This window comes from Macaca nemestrina, chromosome 17 (genome assembly GCF_043159975.1).
Source record: "Macaca nemestrina isolate mMacNem1 chromosome 17, mMacNem.hap1, whole genome shotgun sequence".
Classification (NCBI taxonomy): domain Eukaryota; kingdom Metazoa; phylum Chordata; class Mammalia; order Primates; family Cercopithecidae; genus Macaca; species Macaca nemestrina.
In genome coordinates, this window is record NC_092141.1 from 64,322,211 (window position 1) to 64,338,400 (window position 16,190).

The 16,190-nt window shown below is 38.4% G+C and overlaps 1 protein-coding gene and 1 long non-coding RNA gene across 2 annotated transcripts in view; one reads left to right on the top strand and one right to left on the bottom strand.

Annotated features, from left to right (window-relative positions):
• LOC139359368 (uncharacterized) overlaps positions 1–16,190 on the top strand; it is an 83,790-nt gene that overhangs the window by 60,179 nt on the left and 7,421 nt on the right. Inside the window, exon 2 of the long non-coding RNA XR_011615284.1 lies at positions 5,355–5,569. This is a non-coding gene — a long non-coding RNA (uncharacterized lncRNA). The remainder of the gene's footprint in view (positions 1–5,354; positions 5,570–16,190) is intronic.
• On the bottom strand, positions 45–6,956 carry LOC105472210 (keratin 25). The gene is made up of 8 exons (XM_011725236.2): positions 6,518–6,956; positions 6,063–6,145; positions 5,549–5,705; positions 3,191–3,352; positions 2,980–3,105; positions 2,411–2,628; positions 1,292–1,359; positions 45–415 (listed from the first exon to the last, which is right to left on the bottom strand). Exons 1-8 carry the CDS (start codon positions 6,944–6,946, stop codon positions 306–308), a joined length of 1,353 nt encoding a protein of 450 aa, XP_011723538.2. The 5' UTR covers positions 6,947–6,956; the 3' UTR covers positions 45–305.

Here is a 16,190-nt window from a genome sequence, read left to right on the forward strand (position 1 = left end):
TTATACTGCACACATAAACATTCTAAAGACAATATCACCAATGATAACTTGCTAAAGAAGAGGTTTATTGAATACAAAGAATTGACAACAGATTTCTGTAGGATAATCAAATGAATCATCGGATTTGTGTGTGGCATTCTTCCAGATGAATGGGGAGATGCTGTTATTGATTGCCCAGAAAGAGAAAACAACAGAAAGACAACAGGACAGACGTTTTTCTTAGACATGCACATTTTTCTGGACAGATACAGAATGCCTTTTCTTCTCAGGGGGCATGTGGTGTACATTCTCTGCTGCATCTCAGATTAGTTGCTTTGAGATTTCTCTTCCAGGGAGTGGAGTCTGGTGGTCAGTATTTTGCTGCGTTGGTCTACCTCCTCAAGAACTTTCTTAACCACTATGGCTTTGGCTGAGTCTGAAAGTTAAAAATTAAAAGGAGATTTTATAGAGTTAAAAATGAATAAAACATTGTATCATTTAAAGGAATAACAGTATTTGCATATAGAATGAACTATGCACCAAACACAAATACTTAGACTCATGTTTGGTGAATAATTTTGATTATTTGGTTAGGAAAAAACATGGTGACATGTTATTTTGTTTAAAATTAGCACACATCACTGACATTAGATATCTAGCACATATGGTGTCTGCTACAAATCTTTATTGTGTGTATTCTTACCAAGCTATGGTAATATAAGAACAATCAAGCTATGCATTAAAAATGAAGTAGTTGGGTATATATACTCAAAGGAATAGAAAGCATTCTACCATAAAGACACATGCATGTGAATGTTTATCGCAGCACTATTCACAATAGCAAGGACAAAGAATCAACCTAAATGCCCGTCAGTGACAGAGTGGATAAAGCCATAAGCACCATGGAATATTATGCAGCCATGAAAAAGAAGAAGATCATGTCTTTTGCAGGAACATGGATAGAGCTGGAGGCTATCATTCTTAGCAAACTGACGCAGGAATAGAAAACCAAACACCACATGTTCTCACTTATAAGTGGGAGCTAAATGATAAGGACTTATGAACACAAAGAAGGAAACAACAGATACTTGGTTCTACTTGAGGGGGAAAGGTGGGAGGAGGAAGAAGAGCAGAGATGATAATTATTGGGTACTGGGCTTAATTTCTGGATGATCAAATAATATGTGCAACAAACCTCCATGACATGTGTGTACCTATGTAACAAACCTTTCAATGTACTCCCAAACCTAAAATAAAAGTTGAGAAAATTTAAAAAGTAGGATAGCATAACAACAGATTTCATTTTAATTACCTTTGACTTGGCTTCCCACATTTCCAGATCCATGATCTTTAGACTTGTAACCTCCAGACTTACAGGCTCTGTGAAAACATCACAAAAGAGGGTGATTTAGAGAGAACCCCATCAATTCTAGGTTCACCATATGGTTTTCTTTAGCTCTTTGGTAGTTTCAACTGTGTAACCCAGTATTTGATTTGTAGTGTTTGCCGATTTCTGTAGAGGTATGAATACCTTCTCCATTGCTGATATCAAGTTACCAAGTGACATCACTAAGTGAGGAGTTAGGAAGAGACGTGCGGAAGAGGCTGTCATGAGATGCTAACAGCAGTTCTGGCATGCCACTGGATGTGTTTATACAACTTAGGTTGAAATTCTCCCTTTTAAGTTTTGCAGGTTTATGAATTGTGACAAATGTATTTAGCTGTGTAACGATTTACATGTGGAAGCATCACTCTAGTCAATGAGGGAGGGTTTGATGATAGGTGGGGAATAGCGGTGTAGATCGCTTCAGCAGTTAGACAATTACAAGATACTTTTTCTAAGTGGGGTTTTCTCTGAGATTGTAATGTTTTTGTTCTACTTCAGTGTTAAGAAGTGATTTTTTTCTTGTATGATTCCTTTTATATTAACATCAAGAATGGATAAAATAGTAACTGCCAAGGGAAGTGGAGCACAGAAGAACTTTCTGGGGTGATGAAATGCTCTTCGTTGTGAATTCAGGAAGCTTCCTGTTCCTAACAACCCTGAGCTCTAGACTCCCAGACTTGTGCCCATGGGACTTCATCAGCGCTATGAAGACAGGATTCTGTGAGTGATGAGCTCCAGAAACCATTTCCAGAGTCAGAATCCTGGTCCACATATTGAAACTCCAATTAGTTTCCCGTTTATTCTTTTCACTCTAGAAGTGATATTTTCAATGTTCATACCTTAAACTTGGTGCCTGCCGCATATTGGTTTGTTAAGATGTTAATTTGTATTTTGGCAGTTGAGTATGTATTATATTTAATATTTGGTATTCATGATAATAAATGCATGCAGCCAAATTATGTCCACTTTTCCAGTGGAAAGTGGGATCTAACTTGCAAGCAGATTTCAGTATATTACGCCATCCATGCAAATTGTTTTACCTACCCATCATCTCCTCCTATAAGGAGACAGTAGGTCTCAATTTCTTTTTCCAGGTGGAGCTTGATGTCCAGGAGCTGCTCATACTCGAGCTTCTGGCCCTCGGTCTCGGTTCTGACCTGGTGCAGCTGCTCCTCCAGGGCCCCGATCTGAGCCTGGATCTGCGCCAGCTGCGCACAGTAATTGCTCTCGGTCTCCGTCAAGGAGCACTCCAGGGAGCGTTTCTGTCAGGAAGCAATAAAGAGAACCTGAGATGGATATGCAGATACGCAGGGATTTGTTTGATACATGATTTTCTCCTGTTGTTAACTTTACATATAATTGTTTTAGATTTCACATGGACACATAGTTAAGACTGTGATACTGCCTGAAAATGAGCAAATCCTTCTTTTTGGTAGAATAGACCTAAAGACATTCGTGTTGTTTTAGCTGTCAGCTATACAATCCTATTCTTTCCTTATGTTTTAAGACAATTATAAAAATATATATTTCAATATTGTTAAGGTTTTTAAAACCAGCTGGCAAGTATCTAACATGATGACCTGGGGGATGGTAAAAAATTGTTCTTTTCATACCGTGGCTAAGAGAGACTGAAGTTCAATCTCCAGGGTTTGAAGAGTGCGCTTCATTTCAGTCAGCTCGTTCCGGGCTGAGGTTGTGGCTCCGACATCCTCAGAAATCTGCTGCTGCAGGGAGGCGCTCTGAAATGACATAAGTGAAGGAGCAAATCTTAGTTTCGTGAATATCAGTAACAGGCAAAGGGATTGTTTTCCGGAGGAGAGTCACCTTCTCGTTGAACCAGGCCTCTGCATCCCTGCGGTTCTGCTCTGCAAGGGCTTCGTACTCAGCTCGCATGTTGTTCAGTAGAACTGTGAGGTCCACCCCGGGAGCTGCGTTCATCTCCACGTTCACGTTGCCTCCAGCTGCGCACTGCAGAACTTGCATTTCCTAGAGGCAGAAAAGTGTTCAGCTCAACTGCAGGGATCTCATGGAAGGTCTAGAAGCTTAGCTTTGGAAGGGCACTTAGAGTTTGTCTGGTTTTCCCCAGGCTGTGCATTGACCCCCTCCCACCACATTTGATATTTCCTGTCCTGTTGACCTAATTCTCAAAGACGGTGAACTCACTACCTCATGAACTAGGCTGTTTCATTCTGGAAGAGTTTTAATTGTTCCAGAGTTCTATATTATAGTGAGCCAAACTCCTGTTCTTATAACTTAAACTCATCAGTTTCAGTTCTGCTACTCAGAATGAGTCTTAATTCCTTTTCCAAATGAAAATTTTAAACATTTAAAATGAATGGTCCTCCGTTGCTTATTCTATTCTCCACCTTTGTGCACTGGTCTTCATTTCATTAGAGGCCAGCTTTGATGCAGTCTTAACTCAGCTACACCCTGAACACAGCCATGAACATGGTTGAAGGGCTGAGTTTGAATAATTCTGAACAATCGAAATGATGATAAGTAAATAAATGTGTGTGTGTGCATGTGTGTGTGTGTGTGTATGTGTGTACCCCTCAGGGACGAACATCATCCTCTAAAGAATCCCAGCTGTCTATTAAGTCTATACAGGGACATTACAGTATCATGTTGGACTTTGGAGTCACACAAATCTCTCTGTAAATTTTGGTTCTGCCCTATAGTGGCTGGTGAGTTTGGGAAAGTTGCTTAACCTCTTTAAGTTTCTATTTGCTTACCTGAAAATTGAGGGTAATTAAATATCCTTCCCGAGTTGTTAAAAGAAATCAAAGAACTAATAATAATAATGACTCTATGATACTACCTTGCACATAAATGCCAAATGAATGCTGGTTATTATGATTATTATCATCGTGGAAGCTGGAATTTATTTTGCAGCCAAAGTCTACATGTTACCCTGTCTGAACTGCAAGCTGTTAGAATGTGTGAGTCAGTTCTAAGATTGTGAATGGCAGGCATCACAGCGAAGACTGTGTGTGCTGGAATACCACCCATCAACTTCTGTCTCCTGCAGAAACTCTCCTCCCCATTCATGAATTGGTCTTAATGATGGTAACTAAGGCTTTCATTCCTTCCTGCAGTGAGCCCCTCAGCTAATCCAGCTTTCCTTCCTCCTGGTTGACCCTATGTCTTCCCGATCTACAGATGTGGCTTTTACTTCTGAGGATTTAGTGAAAACTTCCTGGTTCAAGCATGAAAAAAAAAGATTATATATATATATATATATTTGCCTATGTGCGTGTGTGTGTGTATATATATATCTATAGGGTTGCCTGTAAGTGAGGCACTACAAAAATCAAAAATCAATTGCTTTTAATTCATCAAAAATGGATTAAACACCATGGGCTGTAACTATACTTGAATCCACGTTGGCAAATCAATGTTATTCAAGTAGTTTTATTTATAAGACAGCCTCATGACTAATCAAGTAGGATTCTTAGCTTGATCTTCTGTTTTAAGCATTTGGCTTGACCATAGAAGTCTTTTGGCTATTTAAAATATCAAATTTATTTTCAAAGGATAAAGATTTTTTCCCTTTTGGAAAACAGCACCTCTGAAAGCAATCCCAAAGATGTAATTGCTGCAATATAAAATTTGGAACTTAACTTCCAACAGTGACCGCTTCGGAAGTTTATGATTAAGTATAAATTCTGGTGTAATAGCTTAATTTCATTCTCATTATTTTTACAGCCATACCTATAAAGAATACGTACTAGTGTTACGTTTGTATACTTAATGCATGTATGAAGTAAATGTTTTAGTGTTTTAAATCTGCCACTGTCATAGAGAAATTTAGATCTAGTTTTCCAGTTTAAGGATGTCCTTAAAGTACATTTATTTTATATTTATTTTATCTAATTCGATGTAATCTCCTAAGCAGATCATTTTAACTTAGCTATAATTACATAGCCAAACACTCCTCTTATAACCCTGATTGGTCTGGAAAACATGATTCCTTTATTTTTTCCCATAGGAAACTTGATGAGAGAGCAAGGGTGAATCTGTACAAAGAATTCGACTCTTGAAGAGACAGCTCAGCCCTCATGTCTGTCTGACAATGTGTCTTCAGCACCAACTTTTTATATGAGAGGTTGTGTACATCATTATCTCCTGTCAGGTACACAGTGTCTGCAAAGGGATAGCAAAATGTAGATGACCAGCTCTTACCTCTTTATGGTTCTTTTTGAGGTAAGTCATCTCCTCACTCAGGGTTTCGTACTGAATCTCCAGATCTGTTCTGCACAGGGTTATTTCATCCAAAACTCTTCGTAACCCATTGACATCAGCCTCTACACTCTGGTGAAGAGCCAGCTCATTTTCGTACCTTAAAGAGTGTTAATGATTTCCTAATTTGTCACATGGTTGGAGACATAGTCACCGATCAATGACAAATGCTAGAATTCCGGAATTTTGAAGATTTGGCCACAAGAGGCATTTTCAAAACTTGTTGCATAATAATAATTATTATTGTTTCTACTTTGCAGTATTTGACAGAAAAAGAACTAGTTTTAATAAAAGAACAGTTCACGCTTTGTATTTAATAGTCAAAGCATAAAAAGGTAATAACATCCTGTTTATGTGAAATTCAAGTGTGTTATAGTTTTGGAATAAGAGTTGCAAATTTGATGTAATGCTTTGCATGAATTGCCATGAATTCATTTCACTCTGGCAGTCTACTTACTTGAGTCTGAAATCATCGGCTGTAAGCCTGGCATTATCGATCTGCAGAACAGCATTAGCGTTGCTGGTGGTGGAAGCGATGATCTAGAAATGGGAATTTGACTTTTATCATGAACTAAACCAACTGAATCTACTTAATGCTTATTTCCAATGCTAAATTGGAATTCTCTTTAAGAAATCACAAGTAGGTGGGTGTGGTGGAAGGCGCCTGTAATCCCAGCTACTCGGGAGGCTGAGGCAGGAGAATCTCTTGAACCCAGGAGGTGGAGGTTGCAGTGAGCTGAGATCCTGCCATTGCACTCCAGCCTGGGCAGCAAGAGCAAAACTCCTTCTCAAAAAAAAAAAAAAAAAAAACACAAGTAGGAACGATAAATGTTTTTAGAATTTAATAAAGAAAGGAAAACAAAATTTAGAAATAAAGGTACATGAAAATGATTGTGAAGTATGATTTCTTACCTGGTTTTTAAGGTCATCAATTATCGGGAAATATCTGCTATAGTCATGATCAAGACCACGGCAAGAGCCGGGCCCAAATTTCTCATACCAGCCCTTGATCTTCTGCTCCAGGTCAGCGTTGGCCTCCTCCAGAGCACGCACGTTGTCCAGGTAGGATGCCAGGCGGTCATTGAGGTTCTGCATGGTCACTTTCTCATTGCCAGAAAGGAGCCCCCCCTCATTCACAGTGAAGCCAGCACAGGGATTGCCTCCCGCTGCATTTCCTCCCGATGAGCTGCCTCCGAGGGCACAAGAGAAGCTACTTCCAATCCCCGAAATGCCACAAGCATTTCCAGCCCCAAAGCTGGTTCCCCCACCAGAGAGTCTGAGTGATCCTGTGGTGGGATGAGGACAGGACCTCCTGGAGGCACTGGAAAGTCGAAGAGACATGGTATCAGGGCAGACACGTTGCAGAGCTGTATTCGTGAAAGCTAGAATGGAGTCCCTTCTTGTCTAAATGGTTCTGTTTGCCTTTTTATAGGCAAGTCCCAAGTGTGTTCTGAATGAGATTCTGCCTACATAGAGTAAAACATGGCTTGCCAGTCTCAGCAAGTTGGCATAATTGGGTGATTTTTTCTAATTAGTAACTCACTTTGCTGGGCTCATTCCTGTAGGAGGGCAGTTGCCCTCAGGTCGGTGGTAATCTGAGAAATGGGTCTGGGTGGAGCAATGTCAGGTTCATTATTACATTTTTAAATGTTGGGTGAGTCATTCTTCACTTCCATCCTTAGAAGATAAACCTCATCAGCTCATTACTGAATAGAAATTTGGCATCATGGTTTTGGGCTATTATGCCAAGGCAGGCTGTGATGTTTCTGAGACTTCTTCTGCTTTTATTGTCACAAGTTTTTCTACGTAAGTAGAGAATAGAACTGTAATCATTATTTCCCCAACCTGGTTCTTCAACCAATAGGTGTTTGCTTTTATTTTTAAATTCCTCTTGCCACTGTTTCCCATGGGAAGTTAACTTCCATTCTGGCTGACATGAGCATCATATTTTGTTGACACTTATGACTGGAGAGAGTTGCCTTATCTTATCCATTTTGGTAATTACGAGCACACCCCTAATTGGTGTTATGTTTTGTGGGAGTTTGGAAAGACATTAACTTATTTCCTGACCCTGCAAAATCTGAAGCAAACCTAGAAGGAACTATTTCTTCTGTCTTAATTTACTGTGGTTTAGCTCAGGTGAAAGTCATCAGTAAGGTATTTAGTGGGCGGGAATTCACATATATTTACTAAAAACTCTACCTATTATGGAAATATAAAATATTGACAAACAAGGCCGGGCGTGGTGGCTCACGACTGTAATCCCAGCACTTTGGGAGACTAAGGCAGGTGGATCACTTGAGGTCAGGCATTTGAGACCAGCCTCACCAACATGGTGAAACCCCGTTTCTACTAAAAAATACAAAAATTGGCCAGGCATCATGGCGAGGCACCTGCAATCCCAGCTACTTGGGAGGCCGAGGCAAGAGAATCTATTGAACCTGGGAGGCAGAGGTTACAGTGAGCTGAGATTGTGTCACTGCACTCCAGCTGGGGTGACAGAATGAGACTCTGTCTTAAAAATTTTTTTTGACAAATAAAAATTGTATATATTAATGGTGTACAACATGATTTTTTAATATATGAATATATTGTGTACCAAATCAAGCTAATTGACATATCTATTATCTCACATACCTATTTTGTGGTAAGAACATTTAAAATCTACTTTCTTATTGTTATTAACTATAGTCACCATATTGTAGAATAGTTATCCTCAACTTATTTCTCCTACTTAAATGAAATTTTGTATTCTTTGACCAAAATTTCCCTAGCGCACTTCCCTGATGATTAGTGATGTTGAGCACCTTTTCATAAACCTACTGGCTATTCGTATGTCTTTTGAGAAGTGTCTTCTTTTTTTCTTTTTTCTTTTTTTTTTTTTTTTTGAGACGAGTCTCGCTCTGTTGCCCAGGCTGGAGTGCAGTGGTGCGATCTGGGCTCACTGCAAGCTCCGCCTCCCGGGTTCATGCCGTTCTCCTGCCTCAGCCTCCCGAGTAGCTGGGACTACAGGCGCCTGCCACCAAGCCCGGCTAATTTCTTTTTGTATTTTTACTAGAGACAGGGTTTCACTGTGTTAGCCAGGATGGTCTCGATCTCCTGACCTTGTGATCCACCCGCCTCGGCCTCCCAAAGTGCTGGGATTACAGGCATGAGCCACTGCACCCAGCCGAGAAATGTCTGTTTAATCACATTCTTTTCTTGTTACTGAGTTGCTTGAATTACTTATATATTTTGGATATTAAGCCTTGATCAGATGTATGGTTCACAGCATTTCATCCAACAGGTTCATCTATGTTGTCACAAATGACAGAATTTCCCTTTGTAAAGGCTGAATAGTATTCCGTTGGGTATATATACTATATTTTCTTTATTACTTCTTTTGTTGATGGATGTTTAGGTTGAATCCCTGTCTTGGCTATTGTGAATCATGCTACAATGTGCATGGAATGCAGATATCTCCTTGACATACTGATTTCATTTCCTTTAAATACTCAGTAGTGGGATTTTTGGGTCACATGGTAGTTCCACTTTTAATTTTTTGAGGAATCGCTGTACTGCTTTCCATAATGGCTGCATTGATTTACATTTCCACTAACAGCGTACAAGGATTTTCTTTCTCCACTTTCTTACTAACACTTGTTATTCCTTGCCATTTTCATAATAGCCATTCTAGCAGGTGTGAGGTGATATCTCAGTGTGTTTTTCATTTGCATTTCATTCATGATTAGTAGTGTTGAGCATTTTTTCCATATACCTGTTGGCCATTTATATGTCTTCTTTTAAGAAATGCCTTTTAAATTGGATTGTTTTTGTTATTGTTGTTGAGTTGCTTGAGTTTCTTATATATTTTGGGTATTAGTCCTGTGTCACATGTGTGCTTCACAATATTTTCTCCCAATCCGAGAGTTATCTCTTCATTCTGTTAATTATTTCGTTTGCTATGTAGAAGCTTTTTAGTTTAATGTAATCCCATTTATGTAGTTTTTCTTTTGTTGCCTGTGTATTTAGGGTCATATGAAAAAATTTTTGCCCAGACTAATGTCAAGAAGTTTTCCCACTGTGTTTTCTTCTAGTAGTTTTACAGTTTCATGTGTTGTGCTTACCTGCTTAATACATTTTGAGTGGATTCTTGTATATAGGGTGAGATAAAGGTCCAATTTCATTTTTCTGAAATATAGTTTCCCCAGCACCATTTACTAAAAATACTGTTCTTTCCCCATTTTGTGTTCCTGGCACCTTTGTTTGAAAACCATTTTGCTGTAAATGCATAGATTTATTTCTGGGCTGTTTATTCTGTCTCATTGGTCTATATGTCACTTTTTGTGCCAGTGTTGTGATGTTTTGATTACTATGGATTTGTAGTAGATTTTGAGATCAGATAGTGTGATGCTTCCAACTGTTCTTTTTGCTCAAGATTGCTTTGGCTATTCAGGATCTTTTGTGGTTCTATATGAATTTTAGAATTCATGTTTTTTTCTCTTTTTGTGAAAATGCCATTGGAATTTTTATAGGAATTACATTGAATCTGTATATCACTTTGGGTAATATAAACATTTTAACAATATTAATTCTTCCAATCAATGAACATGGCATATCTTTCCATTTATTTTTGTCCTCATCAATTTATTTCATCAATGTTTTATAGTTTCACTTATTTCTCTTCTGATCCTTGGTATTTTCTCCTTCTACCAACTTTGGGCTTAGGTTGTTCTTCTTTTTTTCTAGTTCCTTCATGTGTAATGGTAGGTTATTTCTTTTTTTTTAATGTAGGTATTTATTGTTATAAACTGCCCTCTTAAAACTGCTTCTGCTACATCCCATAAATTTTGTCATATGTCTCCATCTTCATTTGTCTCTAGACAGTTTTTGATTTCCCTTTTGATTTCTTCTTTGTTCCACTGGTTGTTCAGGAACATATTGTTTAATTTTCACATATTTGTGAACTTTCCAAATTTCCTCCTGTTATTGATTTCTAATTTCATACTATTGTGGAGAAAAAATACTTGATGTAATTTTAATCTGAAGTTTGTTAAGACCTGTTTGTGACTTAACATGTAATCTGTCATGGAGACTGTTCTGTGTGTGCTTGAGAAGAATGTGTATTCTGCTCTTGTTTGATACAATGTTCTATATACGTCTGTTAGGTCCACTTGGTCTAAAGTGTAGTTTAAGTCTAATCTTTCCTCACTAATTTTCTGTCTGGACGATTGATCCATTGTTGAAACTGTAGTCCCGAAGTCCCCTACTATTGTTGTATTGTTGTCTATTGCTCCCTTCATATCTGTTAATAATTGCTTTATAAAGGTGCTCTGATGTTGGGTGCATATTTATTTACAATTGTTATATCCTCTTGATGAATTGTCTTCTTTATCATTACATAATGACTTTCTTTCTTTTTATAGTTTTTGACTTAAAGTCTATTTTTCTCTGATATAAATATAGGTACCTTTGCTCTTTTTTGTTTCTATTTGCGTGGAATATCTTTTTCCATCCCTCACTTTTAGTCTATGTGTGTCCTTAAAGCTGAAGTGAGTCTCTTGTAGACAGCATATAGATTTTGTGTATGTGTGTGTGTTTGTTTGCCTTTTTAATACCCTTAACTATTCTGTGTCATTTGATTGGAGAATGTAATCCATTTATATTCAAGGTAATTATTGATAGGTAAGGACTTACTACTACCATTTTGTTGTTTTCCAGTTGTTTTGTAGATCCTTTGTTTCTTTTTTCCTCTCTTGCTGTCTGCCTTTGTGATTTGACAACTTTCTGTAGTGGTATGCTTTGATTCCTTTCTCTTTCTTTTTTTGTGTATCTACTATAGATTTTTGCTTTGTGGTTATCATGAGACTTACACTGAACATGTTAGAACAGGTTATTTTAAGCTGATAACTTCAATCACATTAAAAAATTTACAGTTTTACTACTCCTCCATCTACTTTTTTGATGTCATAATTTATATCGTTTTATATGTATATTCCTTAACAAATTATTGTACCTACAGTTAGTTTTAATAGTTTGGTCTTTTAACCTTTATACCAGATAAAAGTGATTTGTACACCACCATTACAGTAGTATATTCTGAATTTGTATATTCACCTTTAACAGTGAGGTTTTTTTTTTTTACTTTCATATGTTTTCATGTTGTTAATTAGAGTTCCTTTGTTTCAACTCATTGACCTATCTTTATCATTTCTTATAAGGGAGGCAATGAACTCCCTGAGCTTTTGTTTGTCTGGGAATATCTCCTTAATTTCTGAAGCACAGACTTTTCTGGGTATGATATTCTTGGTTGGCAGGTTTTTTTCTTTCAGCACTTGAATGTATTATCCTACTCTCCTGACTTGCAAAGTTTCTATTGAGAAGTCTGTTGATAGCCTCATAGGGGTTCCATTGTATGTAATGAGTCTCTTATCTCTTGCTGCTTTCAAGATTCTTTCTGCCTTTTGACAATTTTTAAAAAATTTTACTTTAAGTTCTGGGATACATGTGCAGAATGTGCAGGTTTGTTACATAGGTATACATGTGCCATGGTGGTTTGCTGCACCTATCAACCTGTCATCTAGGTTTTAAGCCCTGCATGAATTAATGTGCCTCATAGTGTTTGTTTTTGGGTTGATCTTGCTTGGGATCCTTTGAATTTCATGAATCTATATGTCCATATCCCTCCCAAGATTTGGGATGTATTTCTTTACATAAGCTTTCTTTCCTTTTCTCTCTCTCTTTCCTCCTTCTGAAACCCTCATAATGTATATATTTGTATGCTTGGTGGGATAGAATAGATCCTTTATGCCTTCTTTACTCTTTTTTATTATTTAAACATTTTTGTTCCTCTAATTGGGTAATTTAAAATGCCCTGTCTTTCAGCTTGCTAATTCTTTCTTCTGCATGATAGAGTCTGCTTTTGAAGCTTTCTACTGAATTTTTCAGTTTTGTCATTGTATTCTTCAGGTCCAGGATTTCTGTTTGTTTTATTTATGGTTTCTATTTTTAAAATTAAACTTCTCATCTTGTTTATGCATTGTTTTCCTAATTTCATTTAGTTATTTATCTACATCTTTTGCATCTTATTAAGCTTCTTTAAGATAATTATTTTGAATTTTCTTTCAGGCAATTTGTAGATCTCCCTTTCTTTGGGGTCGGTTACCAGATCCTTATTAGTTTACTTTGGAGGTGTCATTCTTGCCTTATTCTTCATATTATTCATGGAGTCTTGCATTGGTATCTGTGCGTTTGAAGGTACAATACCTCTTACTCTGTCACCCAGGCTGGAGTGCAGTGGTATGATCTCAGCTCACTGCAATCTCTGGTTCCTAGGCTCAAGTGATCCTTCCACCTCAGCCTCCTGAGTAACTGGAATGATAGGCATGTGCCATCATGCCCAGCTAATTTTTATATGTTTCGTGGAGATGGGGTTTTGCCATATTACCCAGGCTGGTCTTGAACTCCTGAGCTCAAGCCATCCACCCACCTCAGCCTCCCAAAGTGCTGGGATTACAGGTGAAAGCCACCACACCTGGCCTTCTTTAAATCTTTATAGACTGTTTTTGGCAGTTTAAGGCCTTCTTCTATTAGGTTCCTGTGCTGATGGGATTGTGGTCAAATGGGGTTGGAGCTGGATCACATGGCTATTGCTGAGTCCACAGTGGGGTCTATAGTTGGTAGGTCTGTTACCAGGGGCTCTAGTAGCTGTGGATTCTGTGTAATCTCTGGGTTGACTGGACTGTCTGTAGAACCTTAGTCCATAGAGCTGGCACTGGAATGAGAGTCCATTTCAAGATCTGTAGATGATGGGCCTGTTACCAGGTGTGTGGGTGGGTGTGTCTTCTGTGTCTCTGGAAAGTTTCCCTGTGGATCACTGAGTGAGACCCTGGGTATGTAGTGCTGCTCAAGTCCATGGCTGAGACGAGTTAGAACTGAGTTTTGGGGCTGCTTTAGAGCCTGTAGCTGAGACTGAGCTCTTCAGACCTGTCTTTGGGGTCACAGATGGGTATGTTTTCTGGTGGGTCCCTGGGCAGGCAGGCTTGCTCTCAGACCACAATTGATAGAGGCTGGTGCTGAATTACAGGGCCATTTCAAGATCCACAGCAGGACCAAGGTCAGTGGGTTAGATTATAGGAGCACTGATGAGCTTGTCTATCTCCAGGTCTCATGTGGGCAGCACTGCTCTCAAGCCACAGATGAGAGGAGCTGGGACTGCTTTTCAGGGCCATTTCAGGATCTTCTGTGGGACCCAGGTCAGCTGGGCTGCCTGTGGATCTCAGATGAGAGTGCCTCCCTCTGGATTCCTGGGCAGGTAGAACTTCTATCTGGCCACAGCTGAGAAGGGCTAGGGCCCAGATTCAGGTTTGTTTTAGGGATGCTGTAAAATTGAGATTGGCAAGCCTGTCCTGAGGACACAGAAGGGTGTTTCTCCCAGCAGGTCTCTGACAAGGCAGAAGTGCCTAGTCTGCAGCTGAGAGGGGCTGGAGTTGAGATTTAGAGCTATTTAGGGATCTGTTGTGGGACCAAGATTGGCAAGCCTGCTCTGCACACTCAGATGGACATGTCTCCCTGTGGGTCCTTGTGGAAGCAGGACTCATCTCATGCTATAGCTGACAGGGGCAGGGGATGAGTTAGAGGATATTTTTAGGATGTATAGCTGAGACAGAGGTTGGTGGGCCTGTCTTCTGATGTACTAGTGTGCATGACTTCTCTTTGACAAATGGTTTTGGCAGCAGGACCAACACAAAATGGGGTTGTAGCCAAGCTTGCAAGGATATGGGGCAGTTTCTAGGCCTGGAGATGGGACCATGATCAGTAAGTACCAACTGGGTGTGGGTCTATCCTGTAAAAATGATACTCCTAGATCTTGGGCTCTACCAGGGCTTTATAAACTCCTACCTGAATCCCAAGGCTCCTATAAAGGTACTTTTGTCTGTTGATGACTCTTACAAAATTATTGTTGCTTTGGGACATATGAGCAGGGGATCTCCTATTCCACCATCTTGCTAATGTCATTTCTGTTTTATGACTCTTTTAAATACGTAGATCCATGGATCATTTAGAAGTATGTCATTTAATTTCTGAGTGTTGAGAGATTTTTCTTTTCACTTTGTGTTATTAATTTCTGATTTGATTCCATTATGATCAGAGAACATATTCTGTATAATTTCAATTCTTATAAATTTTTAAAGGTTTATTATATGACCTAAGACATGGTCTATGTTCCATTGGTGTATGAGAAAAATGTGTTTTCTGCTCTTATTGAGTGCAGTGTTCTATAAATGTCAATTAAATTCTGTGGTTTGGTGGTGGTGTTCAGTTCCTCTATTCATCATCATTAATTTTCTGCCTAGTAGTTCTATCAATTGCTGAGAATTGGGCATTGAATTTCCCAACTGTAATTTTGGATTTGCCTCTTTCTTCTTTCTACTCCATTAGTTTTTGCCTCATGTATTTGAAAGCTTAGTGGTTTAGCGTATTTAGAGTTGCTGTATCTTTTTAAGGACCTCTTTATTATTATATAATATCACTTTTTATCTCTAGTAACATTCTTTGCTTTAAAGTCCACTTTGAAATTAATTCGGTCACTCCTGATTTTTTTATTAATGTTTGCATAATATAGCTTTTTCTATCCTTTTACTTTCAGCCTACCTGTGTCACTATGTTTGAAGTGAATTTCTTGTAGATAGCATATTGTTAGGTTGTGTCCTAGAGAAACGCATGCAGTCATGTACTAGGTAACATGTAAGGGATATTTATAGTAGTAGTATTCATAATAGTTTCAGATTGTAAACCATTCCAGAATAGAATGCATAACATTGTGGCAAATATTTTAAAAGTGCTGCCAATCTGGTGGGTGTGTGATAGTATTTCATGTGGTTTTAATTTGTATTTTTTCTGGTTAATATGGGGCTGAGCACTTTTTAGAAATTTAATGACAATTTGAAATTTCTGTCAACATATTGAAGATATTGTTCTATTGTCTCCTGCCTTCCACTGTTCCTGTTGAGAAGTCACTGTGCATTCTCACTGTCACTCATTTGAAAGTAATCATTATTTTCCCTTATGGCTGATTTTTAAGATCTTTTGTTTGTGATTTTGTGGTTTTATTATGATTTTTCTACATGTGGGTTTCTTTTTATCTTTAGTTTCACAATTGGTAGCTCACAAATAAGGATGTCCCATAAAATTTTTGGGACTTGTCAAGTGTTGGTGACAGCTTTTCACCTTTTACATTTTTTTTTGCTAATACTATCTTTTTGGAAACAAAGCTAAGTACTCAAACTTTCCAGCCTTCATTTCAAGAAGTATGGTTGATTCATCAACAGCATGTATTTTGGAGTCATGAGTTATGCTTGTATTAGGTGCAAATCAGTCTTATGTAGATAGGCAAATCTATTTAAGTAGAAAGAGTGGATATAGAAAAATGGAAGTTAGCCCGGTTGTTCTTGGAAAGAATAGGACCTCTGTTGGGAATAAGAAAGAGCGAATATTACTGGCAGCACAAGAGAAAGAGAGTCAACACTGTGTTTGTAAAATGGTGAGTTAAGCAAGTGTCTTGAGAGAGCTGATAATGTGATTTTACTCCTTTAATTCCTGGGGG

Coding starts and splice junctions, on each gene's coding strand:
- LOC105472210 (XM_011725236.2), bottom strand. CDS start 6,946: ATGTCTCTTCGACTTTCCAGTGCCTCCAGGAGGTCCTGTCCTCATCCC. Junction 6,146..6,517: donor TTGATGACCTTAAAAACCAG/GTAAGAAATCAT, acceptor TCCCATTTCTAG/ATCATCGCTTCCACCACCAG. Junction 2,629..2,979: donor TTCAGTCTCTCTTAGCCACG/GTATGAAAAGAA, acceptor GCTTCCTGACAG/AAACGCTCCCTGGAGTGCTC.